The following is an 18043-nucleotide window of genomic DNA, read 5'->3' on the forward strand; positions in this document are numbered from 1 at the left end:
TCGCTTGTGATTGCTAACTGTCTATAACTTCGCTTGTCATTGGTTAAAACGCTTGCGTTGCGTTTACGTCCTTGCGTTACGTTCTAGTGGGAACCAAGCTTTATCATCATCAGTTTCAGCCATGATGATGAGGTTACTGACCAGTAAGTACTTTAAATTGAAATGTTTAATATCTTATCTGCATTGCTTTCCACGTAGGAGGCTACAACAGCTACAATAAAACAGCCACTAATGTTGATGATGATATCGATATGATAATGGATTATTCTTTGTTCGTTTTATAAACATTCATTATTGTCGTACAGACAAATTAATTTAATGCAATTAATTTAATTGTTTTACCTTCATTAACCTTAATGTTGATTTAAATACACTTTTGTCTAGTATACTAATGAAGAACTGAACGAATATGAAGAACTTTTTATTATTTTCCCGTAATAAAAAGCACTTATTTATTTATATACTACGGAAAATACTATACTACTCTCTGTGCTTTCTTTCTTATTTTCCCTTGCATGTAAGTTCTACTTTTTTCTTAATACTTTAAAATTAAAATTTGCATTATTATCATTGAAGAGTGTTATATTATACAAATAATGAATGTTTATGAGTGCAATGGTACAAATAATGGCACGAGGTGAATGATGAAAGGTTATATCAACGAGGCAAAGCCGAGTTGATATAACCTTTCATCATTCACCAAGTGCCATTATTTGTACCATTACACGAATACAAAACATTCATTATTTGTTTTATATAACATCTAAATAACAAACAAAAATGTTTCAAAAAGTACTATTTAACGATCGTTGAATAGTGCGTACTATTGCACGCCATGTGACCCACATTCGTCCAATCAAATGACAGGAATTTATATAGGTGTTATATAATACACATTAGAGCATGTACTTTCTTCATCAATGGATTGAACTTGTTAGGTGTACATTCACAATTCTCAATCATCTAGTATTGATACGGGCACAATCCAGAGCCTAGTCACTATAACAGAAATAATTTCCCTAGGGAAACAAAACATTTTGGATTCCTGGAGGGCTAGTCATGTGATGCCATTTCGACCAATTCAAGCTATGTAATATAACTTAATATAGTAACGTATTGGGTTTTTTGAAAAAAATGGCCAGTTGTTTAACAGGCTTTGCTAGAAATTCTTTTTTATTTATTTTAGCAATATTAACCATACATTACTATATGTATATTATAAATATGTTGTCATAATGTACAACTCTTAAAACTGCTCGAAACAAAGTTTGGAACAGTTATAATTCTAGTGTACAGCATTGCATTTCTTTTACCCGAGAAGGATATTATTCAAAATATAGATGTTATGTCAAAATTGAGATTATAGAGGACTGGGATTTAAATGTATACATTGTAATCTTCACTTATTCCTTACAGTCTTTTTCCTAAGTCGATTACCTTCACCAGTAAATGCTTCAAAATTATCAGTTTGATCCTGAAAAAAAAAAGGTAATAATTATTATTTATATTAAAAACCCCAATGTTACTACTGATACATAATAGCAATGAGCAATCAATAGGATTATTTAATGTTTGGGTAATTCAAGTGTGTTCAGACTCTTGTTATCCTTCAACTTACTTCATTTTGATCAGGGTTAGTTGTTGGTTTAGCTGTTCTTATAAATGTAATTGTTCCTTGTTTGTAATCATAGTTCGGAATTCCACTGTAACATAATTATTCACATATTAATATTTTTTTCTTCTAAAAACTGTTATATTGAACCACATTCACCAATTTGCTGATGTAGTCCTTACTGTATATTAGTTAATGCTCATATATTGGTGTGTGGTAAATTGTTATAAACACTCGAGAGATAAACACTAAACTAAGTCAAATGATTTCCAACTATAAGGATCGCTTAAAATATCAGAGGTCTGACCCGAACATCATTATTAACATAACTCACCAAGTTTTAAAATATTCAAAAAATAGAAGGGAATAAAGCTAGATTGAACAGGAAGATTGTATAGTAGTACTTTCTATAGGCTTGTATTGTATACTGTGTATACATGCAAAATCTTATTACATATTCTTATTATATTTGTAGAGAGCAATACATAATTACCGTTTGTAGATGCGTGGCTGTAAAGAAACTGGTTTTGAGTCTAAATTTTTAGTCTTGCCATCCAGTCTGTTACCAGATCCTTGAAATGCCATGAATTTACTCTCATCAATATAGTCGGTATCATCAACTTGCATACTCTGTGTAGATATCAAAAAAGAAAAAATCGAAACATTTACAGAAAATGAATACTATTATACAAAATATCTGGCAAAAACATATCTTGAATGAAAATATTGATTATACACTTATGGAAACAGATCAATTTAAGACAAGTATAATATACAAAATTAAAATTAAAATTGTTAGGAATGGCCTTTAACAAATCACACCTTACCTCCGGTTCTGGATCCTGTGGTTTTACTCGCTGTGGTTCAACATAGCCTACTGGTGCTGTAAAATCAACCTATGAAAAAAAAAGTTTACAAGCTGTGAGCCAAATCAGAAGATTTTTAGATATTTAAATGTTCAATAAATGTTAACATTATTCGTTTGTATTGCCTATCATGTGTGTGCTGGACAAAACATGTCTATAGGATTCTAGTCTAGTAATGTTTCTAGTGCAACCAGAAAATGATCTAAATAGCAATGGTCTCAATAGCAAAAGAGTTTCCCAAATTACTCTTAATTTTTTTCAGATAAAAATTATTTTACTGAAATATTGATGGTTGTACTTACACTCATATCACATTCTATAATAGACACTGCATCGGCTGGCTTTGTTTCCAAAACTTTTAATTCATATATCTTATCATTGTATTTAATTGCAATCATATCTCCTCTTGTTAAACAAGCAAAACCTCGGAGTATATTTTCGAGTCTTTAAATGGGTTAAAGAAGTACAAAAATCAAGCTTTATGTATGTACATTTAAAAAAAAAAAAAAACAAATCAAACTAACTGTTTAATAACTACATTTTTGTTTGAAAAAATTAAAATTAAAGCGATTACATAAACATTAGCAAAGCAAAAGGATACACTGCTTTTGGATTTGAAATATCTAAGAAATCAACCGACTGTGGTTGAAATTTGGAAAATGTTGCCACTGACAAAGATGTACTTTCCAACTGAAGTAAGTCTCCTTCTTGAAGTAGCAAGTTTTGCATCATCTGGAAAAAATAAAAACGTACCAAAGTAGTGTCATAAAATTCAAACCCAATTTGCCATGAATTTATTTTCTTGTTTTAAAATTTTACTGCTTGACTTAATTGTGCATCTATATATTGTGTAATATAGTGTTTGGGTTGTTGAGGTACTAATGAAGGACTCTGACTCGCTTGACTGTCGTAACACATATATTATTTATTCAGTATAATACTTCAGTACAATATACAACTATAAGTATACATAAGGAACGCGGAGGATCAATGATGCTGTCGGTGAGGTGTGAAGTGTGTTAGTCTGCTTCTGGAGAAGTGGCTGTATGGTGTGTCTGGGCCCTTCTGAAACTTGGGGGTATATTGGCTCAGTTCATTTGCATAATGTCATTACATCATCTGTGAGGGTAACGATTGGTCCTAAGTTGATCCAGGGGTGTTTAAGTGGGAGTGATTAACGGTGTCATAAGGTATTTCTGTGATGGATGACACTGTCAAATCTGTACTTAAATAGTGTCAATCACTCCTGGTTTTAACGATGGGAAAGTCACAAAATTAAGCTAAGTGTTTTCTTTAGGGATTCTATTATAAACTAAATGGTCATTAAAACATCTGGACAAACTCTCCTTCGGACTTTCTGGGTCAAGTTTGTGAACCTATTTAAATTCCGATACAAAGGTCAATTTCTTAAATATAAAAGTATATCTTTATATCACATCCCTCTGTTTCCCTTTTTTTTTTTAATCTATTTAACATATAAAAATGGTTATAATAGTGGCATGCAAAATTAAAGTTATATAAAAGAAAAAAACATTATTATACATATAAGCAAAAATTGAGTTAGCCAAAACCATTGACTCTGAAGTGTAACCTTATCACTTTCACTCTCTCTCTTCTCTCTCTTAAAAAAATGAAATTAAAATTGAATTTGGTATAAAAATTCCGGAATTTATATAAAATTTGAGGTTTGTCAGTTGGTCTGCTGGACGGATGTCGCAAAGGAATAATAAAACTCTTTTCAAGGAATCTAAAGTAAATGGCATCGTTTTGGTAATATGGAGAATTACGTTTTGTTCGCTTTGGTAAAGGATTATCTTCTTTATAAGGGCACATTCTGTGGACAGGGGCGTCATTTGAATTTTGTGTTTTAAGCATAACTGTGTAACGTCAAGCTTTTCGGATTCCATTTTAGGGGGAAATTTGGAATTGACTAAAATTAAGATAAATAAAATTAAAATTTATTTAAAATAAACAATATTAAACTAAATAAACGATATAAAACTCAAACAATAAAATTTCAAGTTCAACTATTATAACAATCTCACAAAAGTAAATTAACTTATAATTCGACAGTAAATACTGTATATTTGATACGCTCGTGCGACTTATTTATAGTCTGCCCATCCGGTTGTTTATATATATAGCTCGTAATTGGCTCTACTCCTCCCTCGAGCGTTAATCAAACGTCAATTGGTCAAATTTAAAGAACTTAAAGAATATGTACAATGAATATATATCAAATAGCGCGACAACTTATCGCGTTCTAATGGCCTTCAAATATAAATCAATCAAATCGAAACATAAAACTCAAGAAACTGTGGCTGATTAGCCTAGAATCAAAATATCAAACTCAATCACTTAAAACTTTAAAGAAACAAATGTGTGTGTCCCGTTGACACAAACTTATCCACAATATATCGTTATCGTCACAACTTTATCGATTTAAGCATTTATATTTACAGGTAATTACGATTTCAATCGGTCGGCAAATTCGACTTTTGTACTCAATGTTAAAAAAATTACAATTAAAAGTACTAAGAAAATCTCCTGTTTTTGTATATCAATTAATTAATGCTTGAGATTAACGACTCAAAGGTTAAACAAAATATTTGTTACAAAATGATTGTCGTTCTTTTTAATATCTCAATATATCGATCATTCAAAATTCAAAATTAATCATTATCAAAAAGCTCGTTACAAAATCAATACTTAATCATAATTTCAATTCTCTTTTAACTGAAATCACATCATTACTAAACAAATCTCATCAAATACGTAGACTATGCTATCAATAATTTAGCAAATGTCGTAATTTAAAAATAATCTTGCAAAAAAAATTTAAATCAGTAATTCGTTGCATTATACAAACGTTTTATGAATCGTTTTGGCGATCCACTTATCGGTATCTGTTTATCATTAATGATCTCTTTAATTAATTTATCTGTATCGTTATATCTGTCAATATTCCACCAAAATTTGCGATCATTAGATTCTTGTTTTTTGTTTTATCGGTGTTACGTTTGGCTGAAGTCGGTTTAGAATATGAAACTAAAACTTGGAAATGTCCTGCTTTAAATCTACCTCGGTTTAATGTCATACTTGAATCATTAGGTGCTGTCATAATTAAATTAGTTTGTTCCTTTATTTGTTCTTCTTTCATTTGGAATGGGGCTGCTAATCCCATGTTATTCTCTACACAGTCAATGTAAGGTTGCACGTTAAGGGGTTCAAATTTAGTTGGATGTGTAAGGGTATCTGATTGCAATTGGGTTGGTGTCCTATCATGTTCGTTGACAAATTAAACATTGTTTTCGTCATTTACTACGTTAACGGTGTTCTGAATTTTCTCATTATTATCGGTGGGTTTATTCAACAATTATTTTAACAATTTAAAAAACAGTTTTAGTGTGTATATATGTAAACTCTCACTTTTTCAATCAAGGTTACAAATCAAAATCAAAATGGTTTCGACTTACCCCAAATGCTTCGGATCCAATTAAAATGAATTAAAAGAATGCAAAAGTGTTCAAAAATGTTTAAATGTTCAAACAACGAATTAAAAAAAAATGCGAAAGGTGTTCATCAATGTTCAAAAAAGTAAATGTTAAAGAAAAAAACGATAAAAAAAACGGCGTGAAGTTGAAAGTCTCTAAACGAAACAGTTCTTGTCCGCTTGCTTCTGTTTTGATTCTTCTTGGGTCTTCCTCGATTATCTTCTTTGTCTTTATCCAATGGTTATAATTTCATAAAATTTCTGCTTGTCTCGATTTCATTCAAATATAATTTCAGCTTGTCTTTTGTGTCTTCCTCGATTATCTTTTTTGTCTTCATCCAATGGTAATAATTTGATCAAATTTCTGCTTGTCTCGATCTCATTCAAATATAATTTCAGCTTGTCTTTTGAGTCAAAGTAAATTTCTCTCCTTTCAAACAAATGTGGTTATTTTTGTCTTCGTCTTCGTGTCTTGTTAAGTGTTTATTTCTTGTTTTCTCACTCCGTTCCTTATGAAATTTGGGTCTTCCACCATGTAATATAACGTTTGGGTTGTTGAGGTACTAATGAAGGACTCTGACTCGCTTGACTGTCGTAACACATATATTATTTATTCAGTATAATACTTCAGTACAATATACAACTATAAGTATACATAAGGAACGCGGAGGATCAATGATGCTGTCGGTGAGGTGTGAAGTGTGTTAGTCTGCTTCTGGAGAAGTGGCTGTATGGTGTGTCTGGGCCCTTCTGAAACTTGGGGGTATATTGGCTCAGTTCATTTGCATAATGTCATTACATCATCTGTGAGGGTAACGATTGGTCCTAAGTTGATCCAGGGGTGTTTAAGTGGGAGTGATTAACGGTGTCATAAGGTATTTCTGTGATGGATGACACTGTCAAATCTGTACTTAAATAGTGTCAATCACTCCTGGTTTTAACGATGGGAAAGTCACAAAATTAAGCTAAGTGTTTTCTTTAGGGATTCTATTATAAACTAAATGGTCATTAAAACATCTGGACAAACTCTCCTTCGGACTTTCTGGGTCAAGTTTGTGAACCTATTTAAATTCCGATACAAAGGTCAATTTCTTAAATATAAAAGTATATCTTTATATCACAATTGTAACTATATATTAAATTTTGTAAACATTTTGTATGGGTTAAACCTCTTGTTACAAAAGTGTTCCTCCTCGTTTAAAGGAAAGTAACCAACAAATATTATTATTATAATATTATCTATGCTAGTAACTACAACAGCCTGTGGTTTTTTATGGTGTATGAACTGTTAACGTTAAATACAGGCTGAGTAAATATACATGTTTTAGCCAAGTCATATTAATAAGGGGATATGTGTTATTAGCAACTAATATCTTAACTTTCTGCAATAAAAAATCCTTAAGACAAGACAGATAATGTCATATTGATTAATTAAAAAAAAATCAATTAAAAAATAGCCAAGGATGAGACTTGATTTATTAGTTAGTTAGTTATTTTAATATTAAATTCACATAATTTTTCTGGTGTGCTGAAGAACACCAGTTGGTATGTTTACAGTACTTACCCAGTAAGGTAAATAAACTTTTCCTTCATCAGCAACAAATTCTAAGACACCACAATGTGTTTCACGATGTTCTTTTACATTTGTTAACTTGAACAACATTGGGTACATTATGTTCATACGAGCTGTTGACAGAATATGTTATGTTGATGAATAACAACATTGGGTACATTATGTTCAAACGAGCTGTTGACAGAATATGTTATGTTGATGAATAACAACATTGGGTACATTATGTTCATACGAGCTGTTGACAGAATATGTTATGTTGATGAATAACAACATTGGGTACATTATGTTCATACGAGCTGTTGACAGAATATGTTATGTTGATGAATAACAACATTGTGTTACATTATGTTCTGTTGATAACAATTCATTATTGTCACATTTGCCATTAATTATTTAAACATTTAATACATTAACGGCAATTCGATTTTTAAAATTTTAAACACAAAACATATTATACAGATATTGCCTGCTTAGAGGTAAAATATAAGATTTGACATCTCAGAGGGAATGATATTTTCTCAAGGGAATATATATTTCCCGAAGCACCAGCTGAGGGAAATTTAATTTTCGAGAGCATAATATCATTTCCTTAGGGGTATCAAACCTTATATTTTACCAATATAAAAGGCGATATCTGTTATATTACATAGCCAACAACAAGTAGAATATCTACTGGATTTTAAATTAACAGAAGAATTATCATCAATAAGCATATTAATAGTAATAATATTACCAGGTCGGAAAAATAAATAATAATTCATCTTCTTCGAGCCGAATCACCCGATATTTAGCGCGCCGCACATACCAGGTTACTACCGTCAGTATTGACCAATCACAAACAGTTTTTTGTCTCTCTATAGAAAAGTTTAGTTGAATTATTTCTTCAAGCAAGTTATGTGCCGCAGCATGTAAAATGTAGTATCGTGATGATGTGGACTAATCTTCGCGAGTTCAAGTCCCAGTAGATGACTTTTATTTATTTATCGCCAAACGTGAGTGTTGCCACAAGCAAATTACACAGTTAATATCAAACTCTTCGACAATTTACTGGATTTTATATGTTTAATGACAGGGAAACAATAATCGCGTGAAAATTACACGAGTAAAAATATACGATTTATGATCCTCGCAGCAGTAGTCATGTGATGCAGTTTCAACCAATCACGTTCACGTATTTACATAGGCTATGTAATATAAAAAATATTTAATGTACAGTAGTACATATAAAAGAACAGGGCTGATGCTTATTATTATATAAGTACTGTATAATGCTAAATAATTTAATAAATGCAATATAAAGTGCATACTTTGTGACTGATTTCACTTTGTGGAAAAAAGAAAATACAGTACTTACTTAATGTATCTAATGCAGAAGGTGGCATAATGACTAAAATGAGAGAACAAATAATAAATTAAATAGATCAGAAAATAAAAATTTTATTGATTTTATGAAAAGGCTGAAAACATTTAAAAGATTTGACCTTAGCTTCAATCTTCAGATTGGTGGCTAATTTACCTAATTGCTTACAAATTCTCGGTTCAAATCCTGGATTTTGACAGCAGAATTTTTTTCATGGCCAGAATAGTGCAGCTGCAAAAGAAAGGCTTATGGGAGTCTAAAACTAAGCAACTGTCTTGGAGAATTTGATTTGTTGACACAGTAATTTGAGTTTTCTGTCAATATAAAGCCACCATTACGGTAGTTAGGATGAAATGGAACTACCCCAACAATTTAATCAATTCTATTAAATGAAGAATGCTTTGATTTTTTTGTTTGTATGACTTACTTTTTCCACCTCTTTCAACATCCTGACGGCAATTCCCTTGTAACATTGACACTGAGAAGCATCGGTATTGTGTCTTGTAACTCCTCTGGACATTATCAAATGAAAACCCAAACTAGGCAATACAAATATAAAACAAAATTAACACTGTAATAACTTGAGGAAATATCTATTTTAAGACTAAATATTCAGAAGAACTTGATTCAATGTTCGATCTTTATTGCAAGGATTGTCATCAGGAATTGATTTGAGAAAAGCACTTTCTGATGATCCAATAAAGATCGAAATGTTGAATCATGACTTCTTTCTCCTTATATAAATTTCATTGGTGGTACTAAATTTAAACAGACAGTCAAACAATCTAAAGTATAAAGACACTTCACCTACCTTTTTAAAAATCTAATTTAACTACATTTTATGTAAAAATAAATACTTTGTAGACCTATTGCGATAATTGTTATTGTCTTAGGTTACAAATGTGAAAAATAAGTTGATTCTAATATTTTAATTGGCCTGCTATAAATATTAGAATGCATCGCGCACAGATATATATTTTCATATTGCTTATGTGATGCACCCGATGTTTTGAACAAAGAATGAAGTTGTTGAACCAAGCATGTCAATATAAACACACAGAATTAATCGGAAAGTGTCTAGATAATAATAATTTCTTCCCTTTTCCGTGAATCAACCCTCAAGAGGAACCAAAGATACTTTGAGGCATACTGCAAAATTTACATTTTAAATCAAAATAGAAGGCGCTTTAATCAATGACGTCCATGGATTTATAGGGTTTGTAGTATTATAAGATAGGAGCTTGGCAACAGTTATCCATCTTGCGCATGCGATCTCTGCTAAGACCATCTACGAGAGAACATTCGATGCGAGTCACTTAGGTAGTGAATTGCCTTCTCTTTTTATCATAATAAACCTTAGAAAGTACATTCAAAGCAAGGAATGACCTGGTTTAATGTTTTTAAAGTACATTCAAAGCAAGGAATGACCTGGTTTAATGTTTTTAAAGTACATTCAAAGCAAGGAATGACCTGGTTTAATGTTTTTAAAGTACATTCAAAGCAAGGAATGACCTGGTTTAATGTTTTTAAAGTACATTCAAAGCAAGGAATGACCTGGTTTAATGTTTTTAAAGTTATATGCATTATTTTTACAAAACATTAAAAATTGCAGGTAAAGTGTCTTATCAATAGTTTAAACTTCTGCTTTACCATTCTGGTGGTTAAGTGTTTCTACTTCTCTTGATTGATTCTGTAAAATATAAATAAAAGAAAGTGGTTATTTAACTGGCAGAGAGTTGGACCATGGACCTATATCCATGGTTGGACAATGTTACAAAGATAATTTATACGGTTAACTTAATAAAGTTATAAAGGTTATTAAACTAGACGACAGTTGGATACGATATAACACGGTCGAACAATTTCCTATCACTCTCCATCACCAAGTCATACATATTTAGGAGTAGAGGAACAATTTCCTATCACTCTCCATCACCAAGTCATACATATTTAGGAGTAGAGGAACAATTTCCTATCACTCTCCATCACCAAGTCATACATATTTAGGAGTAGAGGAACAATTTCCTATCACTCTCCATCACCAAGTCATACATATTTAGGAGTAGAGGAACAATTTCCTATCACTCTCCATCACCAAGTCATACATATTTAGGAGTAGAGGAACAATTTCCTATCACTCTCCATCACCAAGTCATACATATTTAGGAGTAGAGGAACAATTTCCTATCACTCTCCATCACCAAGTCATACATATTTAGGAGTAGAGGAACAATTTCCTATCACTCTCCATCACCAAGTCATACATATTTAGGAGTAGAGGAACAATTTCCTATCACTCTCCATCACCAAGTCATACATATTTAGGAGTAGAGGAACAATTTCCTATCACTCTCCATCACCAAGTCATACATATTTAGGAGTAGAGGAACAATTTCCTATCACTCTCCATCACCAAGTCATACATATTTAGGAGTAGAGGAACAATTTCCTATCACTCTCCATCACCAAGTCATACATATTTAGGAGTAGAGGAACAATTTCCTATCACTCTCCATCACCAAGTCATACATATTTAGGAGTAGAGGAACAATTTCCTATCACTCTCCATCACCAAGTCATACATATTTAGGAGTAGAGGAACAATTTCCTATCACTCTCCATCACCAAGTCATACATATTTAGGAGTAGAGGAACAATTTCCTATCACTCTCCATCACCAAGTCATACATATTTAGGAGTAGAGGAACAATTTCCTATCACTCTCCATCACCAAGTCATACATATTTAGGAGTAGAGGAACAATTTCCTATCACTCTCCATCACCAAGTCATACATATTTAGGAGTAGAGGAACAATTTCCTATCACTCTCCATCACCAAGTCATACATATTTAGGAGTAGAGGAACAATTTCCTATCACTCTCCATCACCAAGTCATACATATTTAGGAGTAGAGGAACAATTTCCTATCACTCTCCATCACCAAGTCATACATATTTAGGAGTAGAGGAACAATTTCCTATCACTCTCCATCACCAAGTCATACATATTTAGGAGTAGAGGAACAATTTCCTATCACTCTCCATCACCAAGTCATACATATTTAGGAGTAGAGGAACAATTTCCTATCACTCTCCATCACCAAGTCATACATATTTAGGAGTAGAGGAACAATTTCCTATCACTCTCCATCACCAAGTCATACCTATTTAGGAGTAGAGGAACAATTTCCTATCACTCTCCATCACCAAGTCATACATATTTAGGAGTAGAGGAACAATTTCCTATCACTCTCCATCACCAAGTCATACATATTTAGGAGTAGAGGAACAATTTCCTATCACTCTCCATCACCAAGTCATACATATTTAGGAGTAGAGGAACAATTTCCTATCACTCTCCATCACCAAGTCATACATATTTAGGAGTAGAGGAACAATTTCCTATCACTCTCCATCACCAAGTCATACATATTTAGGAGTAGAGGAACAATTTCCTATCACTCTCCATCACCAAGTCATACATATTTAGGAGTAGAGGAACAATTTCCTATCACTCTCCATCACCAAGTCATACATATTTAGGAGTAGAGGAACAATGTCACCACAATTCTGATTAAAATTCAGTTAAAATGCTTACGCAGAACATACTTGTTCTCCATTCATATACAAAGAAAGTAAATACCGATTCGATGGATGCAGCTGGATGGTAGTAAATGGGGCTATGGCGGTTTTTCTTTTTTTTTCGATATTTTTCTTTTAATTGGTCTCTAGTTGAGAGATTCTTTAGAGCTGTAGGTTATACTGTATTTTATAGGTTGACTATCTGTTTATATGTGTTGGCTAGATACATTTTCGCCGTTTCCCAATTTAAAAACCAAATTTTTTTAAACTCTGTAATTGGTTCTGGCGATATATGTTACATACTGTAAGGGATGAATGTTTATTTAGGCCTAATTTATTTGTTTTCAATTTATTGTACAGGTTGCAATAAGTTTACTCTTTAAAAATTATTGTAAAAATGTACCCACAAGAGTACATTTCGTTTCAATTTGTTTATTTTTCCACTCACTTATATATATAATTTGAACAAACGTGAGTATACATATATTAAATGTGGGTGGATGGAGGTCACAGTAAGTTCACTGAACTTTAAGTTGTGACCCCCGTAGTGATTTTAGTTACATACAACTTCTATATAATGTTCAATAAAACATTGATATGCAGTATAATGAATTACTGTTTTTTAACTTATGGTAGTGAATTAATAATGTATGTAAATAAATAAAAAATTAAATATATGTACAAATTATGAAAAAACATAATAGTACATAAATTCTAACTAAAAGTTAGCTTAAAATATTTAAATAATCCACTTTTAATTAAGTAATGTTTGTTTTATATTGGTCCATGTACCAAATAATAACATTTACAGTAGAACCGCTAAGTATAGTAACAATGCTACGGAGTAGACTAAAATATAAATATATAAAAGTGAAGGTACATAAAATAAAAAAATTAAATTATAGAGGTTAAGATAAACCAGGCAGTTATATAATATAATGATAAAAGGGATAATGATAACAATTAGAGTACAATATGAAATATAATTAAATATGGTATAATAACAAGTATAACGATACAATGTAGCGGAGATTATTGAATACCAGGGTGAAGGATTTAATGCCATGTATCACCACCAAATAAATAAGGATAAAAGATCGGCGAAAAATTATGTAGCATATTCTGACACCATTTTGTGTTTGAAATTAGATTTAAAACTAGAAAAGGAAGATTTCTGTTGAGAGTGAAGTCCAAAGTTTGGGACCAAAATAATAAATAGAAGATCGTCGAGCCTTAACATTTAAATTATCAAAGATATAATTGGTTACAGAGGTTCTGGTTTTATAGGAATCTAACTGTTTTGGCAGGCGTTTATCGCTTTGATGTTTAGTCCGTAACACACTACATTTTATTGTAAGGAAAATCCCTGGATTGTGTCACGGTCACCAAACGTGCTGGAGAACAACAGGCCCATGAAGGTTTCTCGTCTCATCTTCTACCACCACATACAAATTATCCGACCATTGACGTTTCATTATATTAGTTTAATTAGTATAATTATGATTATAAACAATCATATTTTTACAATAATGGTAATTTTAAAAAGGTCATCCCTCTCACCTGTAATAAAATAAATGAAATATATAACTAGATTTAATTCGTCACTATGACGAATTTAATAGAGTATATGCATTGATTTAAATAAAGATAATAGATTTTTAAAAGATATATTGATTGATTGATTTTCTCAGAATCTTTAATTATTTATAATAATATGATAGGATCTTGTTTACGCAAATACAATAGCCGGTATCACAATCCCTCTGCGTATAATGTCATAAACCACATTTTTTACATAAAGACATAAAATACTTTTTATCTAGATTTCATTATAAATCATGTGTATAATCTATACACTAAAAAATACAATTGAACAAACAATACGGATAATAAAAAAAATCTTATTTCGTTTCGTTTCCCAAGGTGAGACTCGAACTCGGTACCTTGAATGCTATAAACAGGAGCAAAGACCACCGAGCCATACACAACTGACTAAAAGTTATGGAAAGTTTCCTCTGTGTACTTACTATGCAGTAACCACTTTGGTGCAGATAGATTATTACATACCGCAATGAATTATAATGTTTTACTATGACATCTTTAAAAATTGAAAAAAATGATGCACTGTTAAACTATATACTTTTAACTTTAATATATGAAGTTAATGTTAAGTTTGTTATTTCGGCCTAAGAAAATGTTATAATTTGTTTGATTGTTGAAATTCATTTTTAAAATTTAATATGCCATTAATGATGACTTAATCAACTTTTGTTCTCTTAATTTCATAATAAATCATACGATACATACACTTCAAGAAAATGAAATAAAAAAAAAGATGTTTTAAACGCTTAAAATTGCCTGAAACGTACTCTAATTTCATCGAAAATAAATTTTGACAATTTTGAACATTTTAAGGGCGCGTACACATGCGTTATACGCGCTACGCACGTAATTGTATTGCCATATGATGAAATATGACCCGAAATTTATGAGTACCAAATTTTGTTTAAAAGTGATTCATGCTTGTGAAGATATGATTACAAACGTGATTTCGTTAAATCGTGCGTAGACCGCGTAATTTTTGATTGTGCACCGTGAAAACCTAACCACATCGATTCTTGGCAAGTAAGGAATATACTCTGAAAAATTTACTTAGCTAGATGAAACTGATGCCAAGATATTGGTAAGGAAAGGATAAATAAATAAATAAAGATCCTGACAGAATCAAGAGGTTATATGCATATCATGTTTAACCTACAGTAACCTAATAAATAAATAAAGATCCTGACAGAATCAAGAGGTTATATGCATGATAATATAATAAATATAATAATAATAAATAATATAATAAAATATCCAGGCGGTAAAAGTAGACCTACATAATATAAAAACGATCACGATGTATAATAAATGATCACGAAAATGTATTTAGGCCTAGGCCTAGTGCGCCAAATACAAAATTGCGACTAAAGAAAAACGCAATCGGCATTATAAAAAAAAAGCGTAGTGGTGGTGCGCGCCAAAACAAATTCCAAAAGTTGGTTTTATTGCGACCAAAATTAAACGTGATCGATTTGAGCCCGATCGTCTTACAATGGGCCCGATCGTCTGTGGTTCCGATCGTCTGAACCACAGACCGATAGTAGGTCAGGCCTAGGCTAGCAGCCTAGCTGAAGCAGGAGGAGGCCCTACTATCTAGTAGGCTAGTAGAAGGCCTAGGCCCTACTAGCTAGCTAGGCTAGCTTACTTACTTAGGCTAGGTAGGCCTCTAGAAAAAAGAGAGGCCTACTAGGCCTAACTAGCTAGTCCAGCCGGATGCCGTCTAGCCTAGATAGGCTAGGCCTAGGCTAGTACTCTAGGCCTAGGTCTGTAACTGTCTGTGAATGGATATGTCTAGACTATCCTACTAAAGTTAACTTTAGTTAAAGTTAAGCAATAATTCTTATCGATACCTGTTTAATTTACATTATTTAAAATTTGCGAATTCTAATAAATGAATCAGCAATATGCAATATGGCAAAAAAGAACAACAATGTAACGCCCTCAATTTAGGCAGAGTGTGTATGTGTAGGAAAGTTTTGCAAACAACAAACCAGCAACCCCTATTTTTAGCCAATCACAAGCAACATTTTAGAGGAAGAAAAACACATAACACTGGCAAAAATTCCCGCGAAATAAATAAGCCAAAGAAAGGCTATACGCAGCTTAAACACAACAACGTTGCGACAAGTAAAACGCATCAAAATAGTAAAATATGACATTGGTTTAGAGGCTAAAAGGTACAGCAGTTAATATATGAACACATTTTTTAGGTATAGGTCTAGGCCTAAGACTAGGAGGTAGGCAGGCAGGGAGGGGGCCTCTAGACTAGCCGGCTAGCCTAGGCCTACTAGTACTACTAGCTAGTAGGCTATGCCGGCCTAGCCTACTAGATAGAGGCCAACAAGAGGAGGTTAGTAGCCTAGTACTTAGTAGTAGTAGTTGGTCCTAGCTACTGTAGTAATAATCTATATTAGTAGGCCTAGGCCTAGGCCTAGTACTAGTAGTATTTAAATCGATATACAACGAATATATTTATAACTCATCCACAAAATAATGATTGATTTCAAACGCGACCGATATATTGTCAAAACTAAGTATAGCGCTGTCTGTAGGATTCAGGGACGATTCGGCCCGGGACTATTCGGCCCACTTATGGGCCGAAACATTCCACTTTGTGGGCCGAAACGTCTCACTTTAGACCAAATTCATCAAGTTTTTAAAGGTGTTTACACGTATTTTATTGATATTGACATATTGATATAATATAATAATTTACTAAAAAAACGTAATTTTATATTAAATTTATTACTTCGAAAACCTTGTTTATTTCGTGCATTCGCCAAGCGGCCAACAGAGGGCGTAACTTGTTTACATCGTTTGCTTGACTAAAAAATGATCATTTTCGACAGTGTTTTCAAAATGTTTGCTTTATTGCATCTTTATCCCTAGTAGTAGTGCTACCCTATAGTCTCTCAGAAAATAAAGTTTGGGGAAAAAAGGCTTATTTTATGCTTATAAATGCATGTCAAAGTCGATAAATGTAAGTGTGCCAAATCGTCTCAGGGCCTACAGTAATAGTCCCGGGCCAAATCGTCTCAGTGCCGAATCGTCCCGCTACCTACTGTAGCAGCACGCCATACAAAATGGAAGTTAAAGTTGATTTTATAGTCTAGCTAGCATCTCTACGCTAGCCGGGATGCGAAAATTTGTTTCTCAATCTCATGTACTTTTTGTTATAAACTGAGTCATACATCCTATTTCAGATATTTTTAATTTGATTGGACAGTTTCAGTTTTGCATTTCATTTTTATCTTTTTCTTCAACAACTAAGACCCCATTTACACTTCAGCTTTTAGCGAGCCCGAGGCCGGCTCCGAGCCAAAAGTACACAAGTGTAAACACTCTGGGAACAACCGAGCCGGCTCAATTTTTAGCCTAGTCTAGAGTAGGCTTCGGGCCGGCAATTGCGGGCTTCGGGCCGGCACTTCGTATAGTGTAAACACTCGCGGTCATAAAATGAACGTTCTGGGTCAACCATAGTTTAAAGTTTACGAAACTTATTGCTGATGAACGGGAATTCTTCATTGAAATTAAATTGGTGAAGATGTATACGCCTTTTTTCACGAAACGGAAGACATCTTCAATCGATGACAAACAATGCCGTGCAACGAAGCGTAACCAACAGAAATAACATAGCGTTTTCAGGGGATTTCAGGACACCATGCGGCTCCTATGCTTATACACTGTGGTGTTTTTTTTTCGATGGCCTTGAAGTGAAAACAAAATTTTTTTTTTTCAATCACACAGTTATGTAGACTAATCTTTAAAGACCATTTTACAGTAAAAATGTTGTCCATACGGCTGTCCGTTGAGGAGTTACGAATTAACGGAGTAACTTGTCCTCAGAAAATAGGCTGAAAACGCTATGTTATTTCTGTTGGTTACGCTTCGTTGCACGGCATTGTTTGTCATCGATCGAAAATGTCTTCTGTTTCGCGAAAAAGGCGTATTGAT

At 32.7% G+C, this 18043-nt stretch overlaps 2 protein-coding genes across 2 annotated transcripts in view; one reads left to right on the forward strand and one right to left on the reverse strand.

Moving 5' to 3' along the window:
• Nucleotides 1–234: 234 nt before the first annotated feature.
• On the reverse strand, nt 235–16015 carry LOC140049204 (ubiquitin recognition factor in ER-associated degradation protein 1-like). Its single transcript, XM_072094033.1, has 11 exons — nt 15940–16015; nt 10555–10594; nt 9332–9443; nt 8899–8931; nt 7536–7657; nt 3080–3210; nt 2781–2922; nt 2440–2508; nt 2106–2242; nt 1619–1703; nt 235–1474 (listed from the first exon to the last, which is right to left on the reverse strand). The coding sequence occupies exons 2-11, from the start codon at nt 10555–10557 to the stop codon at nt 1400–1402; spliced, it is 909 nt and encodes a 302-aa protein (XP_071950134.1). The 5' UTR covers nt 10558–10594; nt 15940–16015; the 3' UTR covers nt 235–1399.
• Nucleotides 16016–16129: 114 nt separating this feature from the next.
• LOC140048651 (cell division control protein 45 homolog) overlaps nt 16130–18043 on the forward strand; it is a 28973-nt gene continuing 27059 nt past the window's right edge. Inside the window, exon 1 of the mRNA XM_072093421.1 lies at nt 16130–16266. The gene's annotated coding sequence lies outside the window, so the exon portion shown is untranslated. The remainder of the gene's footprint in view (nt 16267–18043) is intronic.

The sequence above is a fragment of the Antedon mediterranea genome, chromosome 5 (assembly GCF_964355755.1).
Source record: "Antedon mediterranea chromosome 5, ecAntMedi1.1, whole genome shotgun sequence".
Lineage (NCBI taxonomy): Eukaryota > Metazoa > Echinodermata > Crinoidea > Comatulida > Antedonidae > Antedon > Antedon mediterranea.